General features: G+C 35.2%; 2 protein-coding genes across 2 annotated transcripts; one reads left to right on the top strand and one right to left on the bottom strand.

Annotated features, from left to right (window-relative positions):
• Positions 1-606: 606 nt before the first annotated feature.
• On the bottom strand, positions 607-10,287 carry LOC110103510 (protein STRUBBELIG-RECEPTOR FAMILY 6). The gene is made up of 16 exons (XM_020832255.2): positions 10,127-10,287; positions 9,911-10,030; positions 9,347-9,479; positions 9,172-9,243; positions 8,998-9,069; positions 8,837-8,908; positions 8,670-8,741; positions 8,115-8,186; positions 7,966-8,031; positions 7,798-7,863; positions 7,416-7,717; positions 7,024-7,307; positions 6,039-6,310; positions 4,423-4,558; positions 2,137-2,430; positions 607-878 (listed from the first exon to the last, which is right to left on the bottom strand). The coding sequence occupies exons 1-16, from the start codon at positions 10,128-10,130 to the stop codon at positions 729-731; spliced, it is 2,187 nt and encodes a 728-aa protein (XP_020687914.1). The 5' UTR covers positions 10,131-10,287; the 3' UTR covers positions 607-728.
• Positions 10,288-13,399: 3,112 nt separating this feature from the next.
• LOC110103598 (RING-H2 finger protein ATL3-like) lies at positions 13,400-14,480 on the top strand. The gene has a single exon (XM_020832385.2). It carries the CDS (start codon positions 13,558-13,560, stop codon positions 14,428-14,430), a length of 873 nt encoding a protein of 290 aa, XP_020688044.1. The 5' UTR covers positions 13,400-13,557; the 3' UTR covers positions 14,431-14,480.
• Positions 14,481-15,225: the final 745 nt, after the last annotated feature.

Genomic DNA, 15,225 nt, shown 5'->3' with positions numbered 1-15,225 from the left:
AGATTGATTGCACCAGAAGCAAATATGTTTGACTACTGCCCACCACCGATACTCTCGTTGGCCGTTGGCCATCTATATATATATATAAAATAGTAAAAAACATATACTAAACAAAACTTTAATAGCAATCCCTCCCCATATGGATGTATGTTGAGTACAATAGCTGCTTAAAATTTAAGTTAAAAATATGGATATATGATTATAACAAAGACCCTTGCTATATTCTTCACTTAGACCTTAAGCAAACACCCACTTGTGACTACCAAGTTCTCTAAGGACCAATTAGATAGTGAACATTCTAATACTCAAATCTTCATCCTCAATTTTTATTGCTGACGAGAAATTTTCCCCTCCGATTTTGACACTTCAAGAGCTCATCTTTTGTGCCACCTTTACACTAATTCTAACACAGCACTAGAGCATTCCGGAATACAACCCGAGATGCTCAAGTACATAAAAAAAAATTCAAATACAAAGCACCCGAACCCAACCCCCAACCCAATTTATTAATACTATTTTAACAAGGGAAATAATTTCCTTACCAGGCCTAAGCGATTATATCAAACAACAAAGCAAAGTATAGAGAAAAAAATAACAGCAGCTCAGTAGTGTTAAATGAACGTAGTAGCAACATAAAAGGAGTGCATTAATGTTGCCATCTTGAACAGCTCGAAAGCTTAATCCTATATACAGAAGCAAATAAGCACAACAATCAGAATAAAGGAAATCTATTGTGGAAATAGTGCATCATCATAATATCTTCCCGCTGCGTCAAATCTCTCTTTGCTAAATGTTCTCTTGCTCATGTTCGACCTCTGCACCAGGCGCACTAAAGCTTGGACAACCTCCGACATGGGCGGCCTGAATTCTGGCTCCGACTGCAAAAGAGTTAGATTCAAATTATTTTGTGCAAAATGAAATCTCTACATTTGATAGATTTTTGGATTTAAAAACTTAGGAACAAATTGAATCAAACAAACTCTATCGTTCTCTGAAGCATGTTTATGAATCAATATGCTAGCAAACAAATAGGCCATAAGAAAATAAGTTTGCAAAAAGATATGATATGCATAAAATGGCATGGGGCACATGATTTATGATATGCATGTTTATTTTTAATAATCCAATCTCCCGGTCCCTGCGGAAAGGAAAAAAGAATTTCACGTTCTTCCTTTTGGGAAAGGAGGATTCGAGAAATCCTATTGAGCAATTCCATAAATGATTTCAAATCTAATCAATATTGACAAGTATATTATCTATTGATACAAAGTATTCCGGCGATCCTCACGATCCGAGTCCGAGCTGTTGGAATCGGCAGCGGATCACGAAATCTTGGCGATCTTCTCTATAGGAGTCCGTTTGGAAATCGTCCGCCCTGCGCGCACCCCCCGAGTATAGGATTCAACAGGAATCACACAGGATAAATTGATAGAAACCTCTTCTAAAATACCCACAAGTATCCGTAACCCATAACCATACATAACATAGAAATCACATTTGGAAAGGATGGACAATTAGCTAGAGCAGCAGGTGCTGTAGAGAAACTGATTGCAAAAGAGGGTAAACATTAAGATTACCATATGGGGAGGTCCGTTTGATAACCAAAAAGTGCTTAGCAACAGTCGGACAAGTGGGTAATGTTGGGATGAACCAAAAAAGTTAGAAGTAGAAAATGTTGAGCTGCAAAGATAATAAATTAATAATAGAGCGAGATTATGAGGAAAAAAAATGAGGATGAGATAAGCTAAAAAAAAAAAAGTTTCACAATCAAGTTAAAGTGGCACAAAATGTGTCCAATGCAGTCATAATGTCAAACATGTGGCAGTGTCTTGCCCAATGGACATAGAAGAAGTGTCCAAAAAAAATTTAGAAAATACAAAAGATCATCACATCATCAAAGCGTTTAATGGTCTTAAGCGTCCAGCAGGACATATTCCAAGACACGACAACCCCTAAAGAGGGTGCAGACTTCATAAATATATGATTGTTATAAAGCCTGAGACATAGGAGAATAAGTTGACCATATATTGATATCAATTTCAAAATAGCAAAGAAGTAAACGGTTTAGATTGTTGATAAACTTGTCTGAAACATCAAAGGAAAGAGCAGAAGATGTAAATTATGCATCATTCGCACCTGAACACAAAGAGCAATTACATCAGCAAACCTAGAGAGCGCTTTTGCAGGATAAAGTCCCTCTAGGGATGGGTCAACCATCTTGTCCAGTGCATCAATGTCATGGAGCTGTGGAGCTGCCCATCGTGCCAATGATTGTTCTAATCTTTGTCTCGAGCTGTCAAAAGGCTTTCGACCAGTCATGAGCTCAAGCATTATCACTCCAAAGCTGTACACATCACTTTTCAGAGTATATTGGCCAGACATAGCCACCTCCGGAGCACTATATCCAGAAGCCATACTGTGATCAAGTGCCTGCACAATTGGTGAGGAGGTCAATACTGCCAATATTACAATCTAATTACTAATTTCACAAATTCAATCAAACTTGGTTATTACATGAAATAGTAACTAGTTTCTTCACTTAACTAATTGAATTTGGTTATTATTATCATTATTACTACAACTACTATTATTAAAAAAAAAAAAGTTACACGTTTTCGAAGTGCATTGTGCAAATGCATAGACAAGACATGTATATGTATCGATGAGCATGCAAGCACATTGAAGATCATGTAAATATACAAATGCATCATAAAATGTGCAAATAAGCTTTGCAAATGCATCAAAAAGTGTGCAAAACATACTCGTTCACCTAAAATGATTATATGTGTATGTGCTCGAATGAATGTGTTAAATGCTTGAGCTTAACGTCTAAGAATGTTGCGCGGACCAAAAATAAGTGAAACTTCAATTTAATTCTCTCAAGTATCATACAACTATTTTTTGAAAAACATGTAATCACTTGAAATTTTTGTAAAGTCTCCCTTTCAAATTAAAATTTATCAACATTATGCATGATGGTATTGACCAGGCAACTTTGTCTTAAGGTAGGGTCGGAAGACCAACATTTCAAATTTGATCCTCTTCTTTGCAAGATTGGAGTTGACAAGACCTAAACCAAATGGCACATCTATATATAAAATCTAAAATCCACAAAAATCTTCTATTCACATAAAGTTTTTTGTGAAAAAAACATATATCTAAGACACCTCACTTTTAATATAATCCATAATCAATACAAATAAGATATACAATTGTCGCTCCTTGATGTGGCTCTATAAATTAGAAATTAAAATTGGAAGTTTTTTTATCATAGTGCAACTATTTTTAGTACTAGTCAAAGCTCTATCATTCATTTCTTTAATAATTTACAAGCATTTCACACACATATTTTTACTTAATGCTCAACCAAAATTCTAATGATTTTAAATCACGAGTCTTCTTGTTGATAAGACTAGAGAGGGAATTGAAGATAAACTTGAATTATGGAGGTCAACCTTAGAGTTTAAAGGTTTTCGTTTGAGTAGATATAAAACTGTATATATGTAGTGTAATTTTAGTAGTAATAGACTTAGTGAGGGGATTGTGACTTTGGGTGATCAAGTCATTAATAAGAGTACCCGTTTTAGATATCTTGGATCTATTGTTCAGAGTGATGGTGAAATATATGAGGATATTATTAGCAAAATTCAAGTTGGATGGTCGAAGTGGAGAAATGCATCGGGCTTGTTGTGTGATAGAAAAGTCCCCCTCAAATTAAGGGAAAATTTTATAAGACGGTGGTGAGACCTACAATGCTTTATGGTGTCTAATGTTGGCCATTAAAAGAGAAGCATAATGCTAAGTTAAGTATTGTAGAGATGAGGATGCTCGTGTGGATGAGTGGCTTTACTCTTAGAGATACGATATGAAATGAGCATATTTGTGAAAAGTTGGAGTAACTCCAGTGGAAGATAAGATTAGAGAGAGTAACCTTAGCTTGTTTGGTCATATAAAACGGCGGCCTTCAGATGGCCCGATTAGAAAAGTGGAGGTATTAGATTTAACTTATGTTAAGAAAGATAGAGGTAGACCTAAAAAGACTTGGTTAGAGAATATTAGAAATGATCTTTCCTTAGTAGATTTAAACAAGAATTTGACTTTTAACAGAACACACTGGAGAAAAAGGATTCATGTAGTTGACCCACGTAGTTGACAAAGACTTGATGTTGTTGTTGTTGTAGTAGTTTTCTCAAAATTAATAAAAACATATGGAGATCATGCCCATAATTCGATAATGTAAAAATGCAGGCCAAAATGAATAGTAGCAGCATGCAACTATTAATTCCTTAAGCAACATTTACCATAAGAATTAATCCACAAAGTTCAAGGGAAATTCCAAGGTTATGTATGTTTAAATAAAAAATTTGAAAAATGAATTCAAAATATTTTTTAGTGAAACAATGAACAAAGGTCCCAAGTTACCTGATATTCCAAAGTAGGGACAATACTTGACAATCCACAATCTGAAAGGTGAGGATTAAGCTCCCCATCAAGTAAAACATTGGCTGATTTAAGATTTTTATGGAGAATTGACGGTGAGCAAACTTCATGCAGGTACCTGAAATCATCTCAAGCATGAAAAACTAATTTAGGCAAAATAGTGAGGTATCATTGCATTCATCTTTATGCAGAGCATATTGTAGCCTCTTAAATAATAATATAAATCATCTCATCAAGCTAATTGCATCTGATATAAGTGATTTAAAGCTAATTATATTCCTTTATTTTTTATATTAACTGTTATTAATTAATATAATTAATAATAGCCAATGGTTTCTTAATTAAAGTTATTTCACTTACTTTTAGATTATGGGCATAGATAATAATTATGCTGACTATAATAGTTTGGTTAACAAATCTTTTAAATAGGATTTTAAATTGGTTAACAAAAGAGAAGTTCAACAAAAGATAATTCATAATTATGCTGACCATAAAGGCATGAAATGTATGAACCATAAAATTAAGTTAGGGGAGAACTTTGAAGTATCAGAGGATATCGAATGATTAGAAAAAAAAAACATTTTGGAGCCACTATTTAAGGACAAAGGAGACATTCAAATTTGTGTTTGATTATAGATGAACCAAACATATGAATCATACAACGAAACTAGACCTGTCAATTTCGGGTTACGGGTCGGGTTCGGGTCAACCCAGTAGAGTCATAATAAAACATAGACTTAATGATTTTATGTGGAAAAAAATTACTATGAGAGCGATTTTCTGTTAAGATAACTAATGGGAAAATATAAAGAGCAAGGCAAATCTCCCTATAATTTTGATTGATCTTGAGAAGGCATATTTTTGAGCATCATGAGAATTGATTTAATGAACATTACGGAAAAAAAAAACGAGTCTCATATATACTAAAATTATTGAACATGTGTATGATACAGTATAGCCCAAACCGGCCCAGGAGGGGCCGGTTCAGACATATAGGAGGCAGGCTAAGCCGCCTCCTTTAGAGGCCACTGCCTAAACAAGTGGGACCCTCTTTTGGGCGGCAATGAGAGAGAGAGAGAGGGTGGTTTATGCATGAGGAGGCTAATTTAAATTTATTTTATATTAGGATGCTTTTATTAGGAGGTGGGGTATTTAAAAGCATGAGAAGGCAAGGTTAGGGTTTATGTTTTGATTATTGTTTCTCTTGGAGTTCTCTTGGCGGCTTTGGGCTCTAGATTTATCATCTAGAGATTGGGAGAGAACGATCCTCCTCTCGAATTGAGGATCGATTGTTTAGTTTTATTTTCTATAATACAATCTACTATTTTTTATTGTTTTCATTGGAGATCTTGAAGTTTTCTCGCTGTTTGTTAGAGTTGCTTGTGAACTCAAATATTTCCTGTTAGGGTTACTTGCGAACTCAAGTATTTCCTATCAGTGTACGTTAAACCTTGTTGTTTGTGAATAGGAAATATAGTGATAAAATATCATTTAATGTATTATCTATTTTGAATTGTAAAGCAATTAAATAATATAAGGTGAGGGAAGGTATGTAGAAACATCTAACTATGTTTCAAAAAACAGAAAATCTAACTTACTCCAATGCACGTGCAGTACCAAGAGCAATTTTAACACGGTTTGCCCAACTCAGTGGATTGCTATATTCATCCAAGTGGTGAAGGACATCATGTAGAGAGCCATTCTTGTGGAATTCATATATCAGCAAGTGTTGTCCATGCTCAGAACAATAACCTACCAACTCTGTCACATTAGGATGGTGTAATCGTGAAATAATTGAAACCACCTCCAAGAATTCATCAGAGGATTGGCTGGGCAGAGCTGATGAGTTAATCTTCTTCACAGCTAGAACCTTAAAGAACAGACAACAAATTGAAAGTTACAACTATTTCAAAACATTAAAATGTCATTCTTCTTTCACAAAATGTCACTGCTAGCTGATATTGCAATAAGTTGCATTCGTGTAAATTGAGATAACGAATAGAATGGTCCCCTGAATCTTTACAAAGGATCAAAATGATTCCCGACTATTTAAAAGTCTCACTTTAATCCCTTAATTTTTCAAGTAGGAACCTAAACGATCTCACAAAATTTCTAATTTGATCCCTATTTAAAGAGAGCCAAGAGGTCAAATTGATACTTTTATATATAGTTGAGGACAATTTTGATCCTTCAAAAAAATTTGGGGACTAATATGCGGTCCTTTGCGATGTAAAGTCCATTTCTTGATGGCTCTATATTGTATTCTTCTTTTCATTTTGTTTAAGTAAAGATATCCATATCCACATGGGCGGAACCATTAAGTGCCTAGGGGAGCAATTGCCCCCCCTAAAAAAATTAAAAATTTGCTTATTATATGAATTTTTAGGTAATTTATCCCTTTACATCTTTTTTTTACTCTTTATTATAGTAATCTTAAGGCTGGTTCCGCCCCTGCATATCCATGAGTGCAAATTTTATGGGATGCAGACAAATGGCATAACTGCTCATCTTCACTGAACAAATAACTTGCCAGAATAAGAAAATGTATTGAAATATACTAAATAAAGAAAAAATAGTCCATACCTTTCCATCATTTACTTGTGCTCGATAGACACGTCCAATAGACCCCTCGCCAATTAGGTTGTCAATGCTAAAGCTTCCTGTGGCAATCTGTAGGTCTGCTACTGAGTAAGACAAAGCTTTAATGGGAGCAACAATTGCTTTCTTCTTGGTAGACTGGTTGGAGAGATCATCATCACTATCAAATGACTTTTTCTGCGCAATTGGAGGAGGTTTAAGGTAAATTGGATCAGCTGAGTGCAATATTTCTGCATTTATTGACTCGGATGGGTGGTTGGGTATCATCTCTGTAACATAAAATTCATTGAATGAAAATTAAAACATGATCTTGTAAAAGTTAAACAATCCATAAATCTGAGCAGGAAATTAAAAAAAAGTTAACACAAATGGCTTACGTTTGACTTCTTTAGATGGGAGAGCATAACTGCGCTCCAGTTCAATCTTCTCTTCACTTGAAGAATTTCTAGTTTTTCTCTTCACCAAGAAGAAGGCCATCATTGCACCAATAATTAAAATAACTACAACAATTGCTGCTATGAACCCACCTCCTAAACCTGAACTTTTCCCATAAGTAACACCATCAGGTAGGCTGTTACCACCACCAGATCTTTGGCCAGGGTGAGTTCGCCGGGATGGTGGAGGTGTATAAGGTGGCGGTGGAGGTGCAGGCCCCGCACTCCATGAGTTACCATAGATCCTGTAGAAACAAATTAACAAAGCCATTTCTCTAGTATAGCAGATACAGAATGAATGGTTTTCTCCTCAACGAGTACTCACTGAAGACTGTTAATGCCCTTCAGCTGGTCAGGAATCCATCCGGAGAAATGATTATTAGCAACATTTCTAAGAGAGTGGAGGCAAAATATTAGAAGCCATATGTGGATAATTTAAATCAAAATTATGAAAGATACTGTTCCTTGCATGAAGTTGAAACTGTTCACTCACAGATCTTCGAGGTGAACATTGGCAATGACATCTATGGTACCTGTAAACTGGTTGTTTTGTACATGTCTGCAGGGTGACCAAAGATTAGTTGATATGAGTTTCATACAAAATATAAAATCAAGATATAAGATTTAGTCCATCTGCCTTACAAGATCTTTAAACTTGATAGATTGCTAAAACTCTCTGGAAGACCACCCGTGAATGAATTAAATGACAGGTCCCTGACAACATGCACGATCATCTCTCAAGCACTTGAAACTACATACATACTTATATTTAGATAAACATATATACACATACTGAAAAAATACATTCATTGTTTTATCTTGCAAACTACATGCCACAAAAATAACAAGATTAAGGCCTCGTTTGGGACGGCTTTCTTGCCGCTTCTTAAAGCAACTTTGTAGAACAAAAATTTTAATTTTTGTATTAAAAAGCCGCTTGAAGAAGCAGTAAGAAAGCCGTCCCAAACGAAGCCTAAAACTACAAAAAAAATTTGAACTGAAGATTACTGAGGAAAATTGAGAAAGGTTCTAATTTGGAAGATGACTATTCTAAGGCTAGCTATTATTTGGTATAAAGATCTGATTTTCCTGCAAGTAGGCCTACTAGCAGTAGTAGAGGTAACTAAGCATTTACACCTTGCGCTTCGCGTCTAGCTGCGTATTAAATATTGATACAATCATCATGTGAAAACTTACAGTGTGGTGAGGTTGGAAAGTTTAACAAACATGTCATCCAAACTTCCATGTAGTTGATTGTGATTAAGTTCTCTATACAAAAAGATTGCCAATAGCATTGCTTGGTTAGTTTTGCTAAAAAAAGGGACGAAAAAATGAGGCATCATGTACTAGCTAAGACTGCTTACAAATACTTAAGAGAAACCATGAGGGAAATAGAATAGGGGATCCCTCCATTAAATGTATTACCAGAAAGGCTTCTGCAGGTTTTTACAGCAAAATATACATTAGTATATCAGGCTCAGAAGAACAGTAATCTGTAGAGAACAACAGCAGCAATTTCACTTACAGTCTCTGCAAATTTGGAGGAAGATCATATGGTATCAGGCCTCCACCACCAAGATTATTATTGCTCACATCACTTTACGAAATTCACCATATCAAACGATCAACATAAGAATTAAACAAAGAAGATTAAAATAGCAAGTTCTGGTACAGAATACTGGAGTGGAAAAATACACACAGCTCTATCAATGAGATCATAGTGTTCAACGAGTAGCCCAACGCCCCAGAAATTTGCATGCCTGGTAGTTTGCTGGTATGATGAAGAAGGTAATCCATATAAGAAATATCAAAATCAAATCAAACAAAAATTTTCTCATACTGATCTTATAGCTTAATTAACAAATATCGCTCACATTTCTGTAACTGCTGTACCCGAGCATGTAATCCCTTTCCAGACCTGCCCACAGGGATCACCACCATTTGCAGTCCAGCCAGTAAGTTGAGGAGCCGAATTCATGCTAACATACAAGGCATTGAGAGCCGATACTGCCCACGGAAAATTATTTTATTGTTAATGATGAATAAAAGCACTAAGCAACATATGTGTGCTCCCTCTGGTTTTAAAGAAAACGTTTCAAGCTTATAGGCTTTACTTTCTTTTTGGGAAAAATCATAACCTACTATACTAATGAACAAACATGTCATTCTTTTTCCACTAAAAATCAACCCTTATTAGGAAAAGTCAAACATTCATGCAAATCTTCTTGCTCGAAATAAGAAGCCAACCAGTTCCGAGTAGCTTGGAGAGCAAAACCAAGCAGAAAGGGAAATCATAAAAAAAACCCACAAAGAACAATGAAGATGCATGTGGCATTCCAGTTTAAAACCAGGCTTCATACTTCTCTAACAGGATCAATAAATCAAAAGAAAAAAAGATGATAACAAGCAAGAAGATGCAAAGCTCTTGATGGTCTCACCATCCGCTGGGTCGGTGAAGCCATTAGCCAAGACCAGAGTCCAAAACCAAATGCAGACCGGCAAAACCCATAGCCGCATCATTTCCTTCTCCTTCCTTCTCCCTCGTCTCATCTTTCTCCCTGCCACAAAACTTCCTAGCTTATAGACTAAAAGATGCCACTAATATTTCAATGAAGTGTTGCAGTAGAATACAAAAAACGCTCCTTTTTACTCACACATTAGTACATTACTGTCCCATGCTACTCCCGAGAAATTTTAGAGCGCTGCCACAGAACATTGAAGACTGAGCTGGCGTGGTTATTGAGAATAATGCAAAAATTATTTAAGCCACGAGTACGACGCTCCTTTTTCAGGTATTTCTTCAGAAAAGAGTAGTAGCGTGACACACAACTCTCTTTGGCCTATTGGTTGAAAGCTAAGGCTTCCAACTAAGAGGTCTAAGGTTCGAGTCTCTGTGTATGCGTTGTGTGTGTGAGTTTGCCTTAAATGGCCTAAATGTCCCAAAAAAAATAGTAGCGTGACCTGTCAGAAAGGACGACAGAAAAAGACGGATAATTGCTGGGGTGGCTGATTGCGGGAATTGCGGTAGCCGGACTCCGCTCGGCCGGTCGTGGACCGTCGGATTTTAATTCATGTTTCCCCGCTTAGGGCTAGTTTGCTAGGTAACCGTATTAATGCCCGGTAATTTTTATTTGGAAAATTTTGTGAGCCTTAAATTTAGTACATATGATTGTTTCAAATTTTTAGAAATAAATTTACAAATCTTATCAACCATTATTTAATATTGATAAAAGTAACTAAATTTCAAAATACCAAAGTAAAATAGCAAAATACTGAATAGTAACAAAATCAGCGGTTGACAGATGCCAAAACCAAACGGGAAAAAAAAAAGAGAGGGAATATTTTTAAAAATAAATTTAATGATTTTGAATTCTATTATGATAAATAATTTAATTAAAGTATCAGAGGGAATATTTTTTTCAATTAGAGATGTGATAAGCCTTGGCAATGCTTTATATAAAATAAAAAATGGGATTGAGTTTCAATTTATTTGAGTCAATCAAAATGACACTAAGATTTTTTTTTGAACGAGATATTCATCCGCTATCATCTTTAAAAGGGTGTTTGACGGTGTGACTAATCCTCGTCGGGCCTAGAAGAGACAGCCACCCTAAAAATCTCCTGGCCCGCACTTGATTGGGCCCCACTTAAAAAGATATTATTATGTGCTGATATTTGGACGGAGAGAACCTTCCGATTTTTCTCTTCGTCTACAGTAAAAACATAGTCAAAGCGCTTTTATTGTACCAACTGCCATTTGACTGTAGTTTTTACTATAGACAAAGAGAAAACCGGATGATTCTCTCCGTTTGATGTCCGCACATAATAAAAAGTCCCACTTAATAGGTGGGGCCGCTCGAGTAGAAACGAGCACGGGTTAGGGGATTCTTAGCCGTACTCTTCCACCAACAAAACCAAACAATAGTGATTAGATTACATAAATTTTAATTGACAATGTATTGATTAATCCATCAAAATAAACTAAAATGTACTTCTATTGTTTATTGAGTTATTTAAGAACTAAAGCTTGACAGGCGCACTCTTTTAGGCTTCCAGCGAAATGGATACTGTGCATACTTTGAATGTTCCTGCCTTTGGTTAGACCCTTAGGGCTAACTCAGCAGCTCATCATTATCACAAAGGATTAATTTATCGCCCAACGATTAGAATGAATTATAAAATTCATTCAATTAAATTGTTATTATTTCAATTATGTTATAAAAAATATTTAAACTAACAAAATTTAACAGTTTTAGATAAAATCATAAAATACATATATAATAGCGTAAAAAAGTTTTTTTTTTTAATTTAGTAAGAAATAAAATTATGTTTAAAAATAATAAAAATACAGACATACAGAAATATAGCAATTATCAAAAATATAAAATTATTAAAATTGCTCTTTCGAAGCGTCGGGTCGGGGAAGGGAATATGTTCGTCAGTTCATGGTGATACGTAACCTTAAATTAATTTTCATGAGATAATAATATTATCAGGACGCTCATAACTTTTGAAATAATTGTTTGATAAACTTAATTTAATTATTTTTTATAAAAAATTAATGAAATTTAATAATAATAATAATAATAATAATAAATTTTATTATTATTATTTTATAATTTAACTTTAAAATTTTGTCAAAAGATTAGATAAAAAAATATTTACGTTTAAACTTATTATTCTTGTCACGTTAACTTTATGACATAATTTATAATAATTATTATTGTGATTATTTTGTTTTAAAAATATTAATAAAAAAATCACAAATTTCATATAAAATATGAGAATTAAATTCAGATTTTTAAAAAATAATATAAATACTTAAGCCACAAATCCTTTAATAAATATTTCTTTTTTTTAATATTTATGATATTTTAACATAGATTAGATTAAAATAGATTTGAATCTCATTGGATTTATATTTATTATGGAAGTAAAACCATGCAAAAAAAAAAAGAATTAAAAAAAAAAATTGCAGCGAAAAGAAAAAAAAAACATCATGAGTTAATGTGAAAATATTCGAAATCAGGTAAAAACTATAAAGCCACACACCACCAAGAAATTCATTATTAAAATTGAGAGAAATTATACATATCTCTCTTCTCTCTCATTCTCTTATTGTTTCTTTTCACTCTTTTACGATTCTCATACTAAAACAAACAAGGGGAAAAATATTAAAAGTTTTAAAATCATTATGGCACACACCCTCATAAAATTTATAAAAAAAAAAACAGCCCTAGCCAGCCTCCGCAATCCCCATGTTTATGAACGTCATTACGCTTCTCGTCTATCTCAAGTTGTCTTATGTCGTGCAACATATGGGTATCTAGAAGCTCTATATATGAATTCCTCCTTTGTCCTTCGTATGAGTAACTAGTGCTACCAAATTCTGCTTCCAACCCAATATATTCAGTTAGTAGGATTGTATGGTTCTTACCGAAAAAAAAAAACTTAGGATGAAAAAATGTCTGCTGATCCCAAAGCAGGAGATGACCTCTTAAATAGCCTTGTGAGCAAAACTAATGGAATGAAGTATAAGTAACAGATCAACTGATTGATCCACAAGAATTAGATCCATATATATATATATATATTATATATATATATTATGATATTATATAATTATATATATATATATATATAATATATAGTATATATATAATTTTATGAATTGTATTAATTTCATAATATTTAATTTATTTTATTATTGTATTCTTTTCAGTGCTTTTTAAATTAATTTAATTATATACCGTATTTTATTTAAAATTTCACCCTTGACGAGTCAACTTCTTATGGCGGTCAACGACCCTAAATTCTCTCCTCCCTCGCCCCATCAGCTACGCTGCGTCTCTTCCATCTAATTCCAGCTTGTAGGTTTTGCTTGTATCATCTCTCCACCATATAATGCTTGTATCATCATATAAGGCATCCACATCTTGTTTCATCGTCTCAAGTTTCTATTTTCTACAATCTTCAAAACCCTGATCGCAAACTCCGAATTTGTGCGTTGCTCGGTTACCAAACTAAGATTTTGGTTTTCACTTTTCACAATACTCGGATCTCAGATGCGAAGGGGCTAAACGTGATGGGAAACTCAGATTTATCTCCCAGCTCAGTGATGACTGTCAAGATAACCGGAAGGGTCCTGACAGCTATAGTGATACTTCTCTTTCTAATGCTGATCGTCGTCGTCTTCCTTTATGTCTATGCGAGGAATACTTGGATCCCACGAATCGTCGGTCATGGCCGGGCCCATTTCAGCATCACCGCCGGTGATGCCCCAATTCCCCCAGTTCCCAGACAAGGCCTTGAATCTGAGGCTCTCCGCTCTCTTCCGGTTTCCGTATTCCGGCGAAGTGATTTCAAGGACGGAATTGAATGCTCTGTTTGTCTTACCGAGCTCTCGGAAGGAGAGAAGGTTCGGTTGCTTCCAAAATGCAAGCATGGATTCCACCTTGATTGCATTGATATGTGGCTGCATTCTCACTTTACGTGTCCCATTTGCCGGTGCCCGGTAGGCCCGGTTGCAGCTGCAGCCGGCGAAGTTTCTCTCGCGACTGCGGGTGAACGGATCTCATCGGAATTGCCTGCTCTTCCCATCAATGTGCTGATTTGGAGAAATAACGGTCGATTTAGCACAAGGGGGTTGGCACATTCTCATAGGAGTCTGGTGATAACAATACCAAATCAATTTGCGGATGGGTTGCCCTCGCCGATCTCACCATTGGAATCGAACAGGTCTTCTGGGCACAACTTCAAGTCGCCGGTGGAGGAGGTAAGATCACCAGGAACGTCAAAGTTTGGATCTTTAAGCAGGATTTTGAGCAGGGGAAAGAGGATTGGTGGTTCTTCATGCAGCAGTCCCGTCGAAGGTGATATCGAGCAAGGATTGGTGAGATGTGGAGTAGTAAAGGGAGAGGGAACCTCCAATGTTCCCAAAACTCCTATAAGCACTTAATGGCCAGCAATTGATTTAGACTGAAATTTGTAAGCTCGGTTTCATGTTCCCAGGGGTTTCTTGCTCATTAACAAGATAGCTTCCTTTACCGTGCTCTGTTGATGGGAGGAAGCAAAATGTAATGTTTTTTTTTAAATCTATTTCATACATATCATATAATACTATTGTATTTATATATATAACATTTAATTTTTTTTTTTTATTTAACACCTAAGAACGTCACTTACTTACATTAGAAACATGTATATATTTTTAGTGGCCCACATTGAGTAATTTTTTTTTTTGACAAATAAAAAATACAAAGTTATTACAACCTCAAAAAGAAAGGAGCTAAAAATAAAATATTATGAAGGTTGCAAGAATAACGAAAAAACTGTGAAGAATGTGACAAAGTCATTCGGACTCAGGAAATGGCATGAGGCTTCATGCAACCACCCAGACGCCAGACAATGATCATCCATTAGAGGCACCAAGCCACAAAGCAAACAGATGATAACCACAAATGAAACAAGCATCATCACACATGCCAAACAAAGCCCACCAATCAGTAGAAGAAAATGAACTGCCAAGGTTGCCAGCAAGCCAAGGCCAACTAGGGGGGTGTGCAGAAAGCAACATCATCATTGTTCGGATCACAAAAAGAAGGCACAAAACCGAGTAGCATAGCAGCTAGAATAGGCAAAAAATTGAAGAGGAGATCCAATCATAAGAACTACTTTTTAAATTTTGTTGTACGAAGCCAACAACATCAAACAAAGCCAATAAACACAACAAGTTATTTCTTTTTGGACTTTC

This window comes from Dendrobium catenatum, unplaced genomic scaffold (genome assembly GCF_001605985.2).
Source record: "Dendrobium catenatum unplaced genomic scaffold, ASM160598v2 original_scaffold_254917, whole genome shotgun sequence".
Classification (NCBI taxonomy): domain Eukaryota; kingdom Viridiplantae; phylum Streptophyta; class Magnoliopsida; order Asparagales; family Orchidaceae; genus Dendrobium; species Dendrobium catenatum.
The sequence above is the reverse complement of the archived record's forward strand: the minus strand, read 5'-3'. Positions and strand labels throughout refer to the sequence as shown.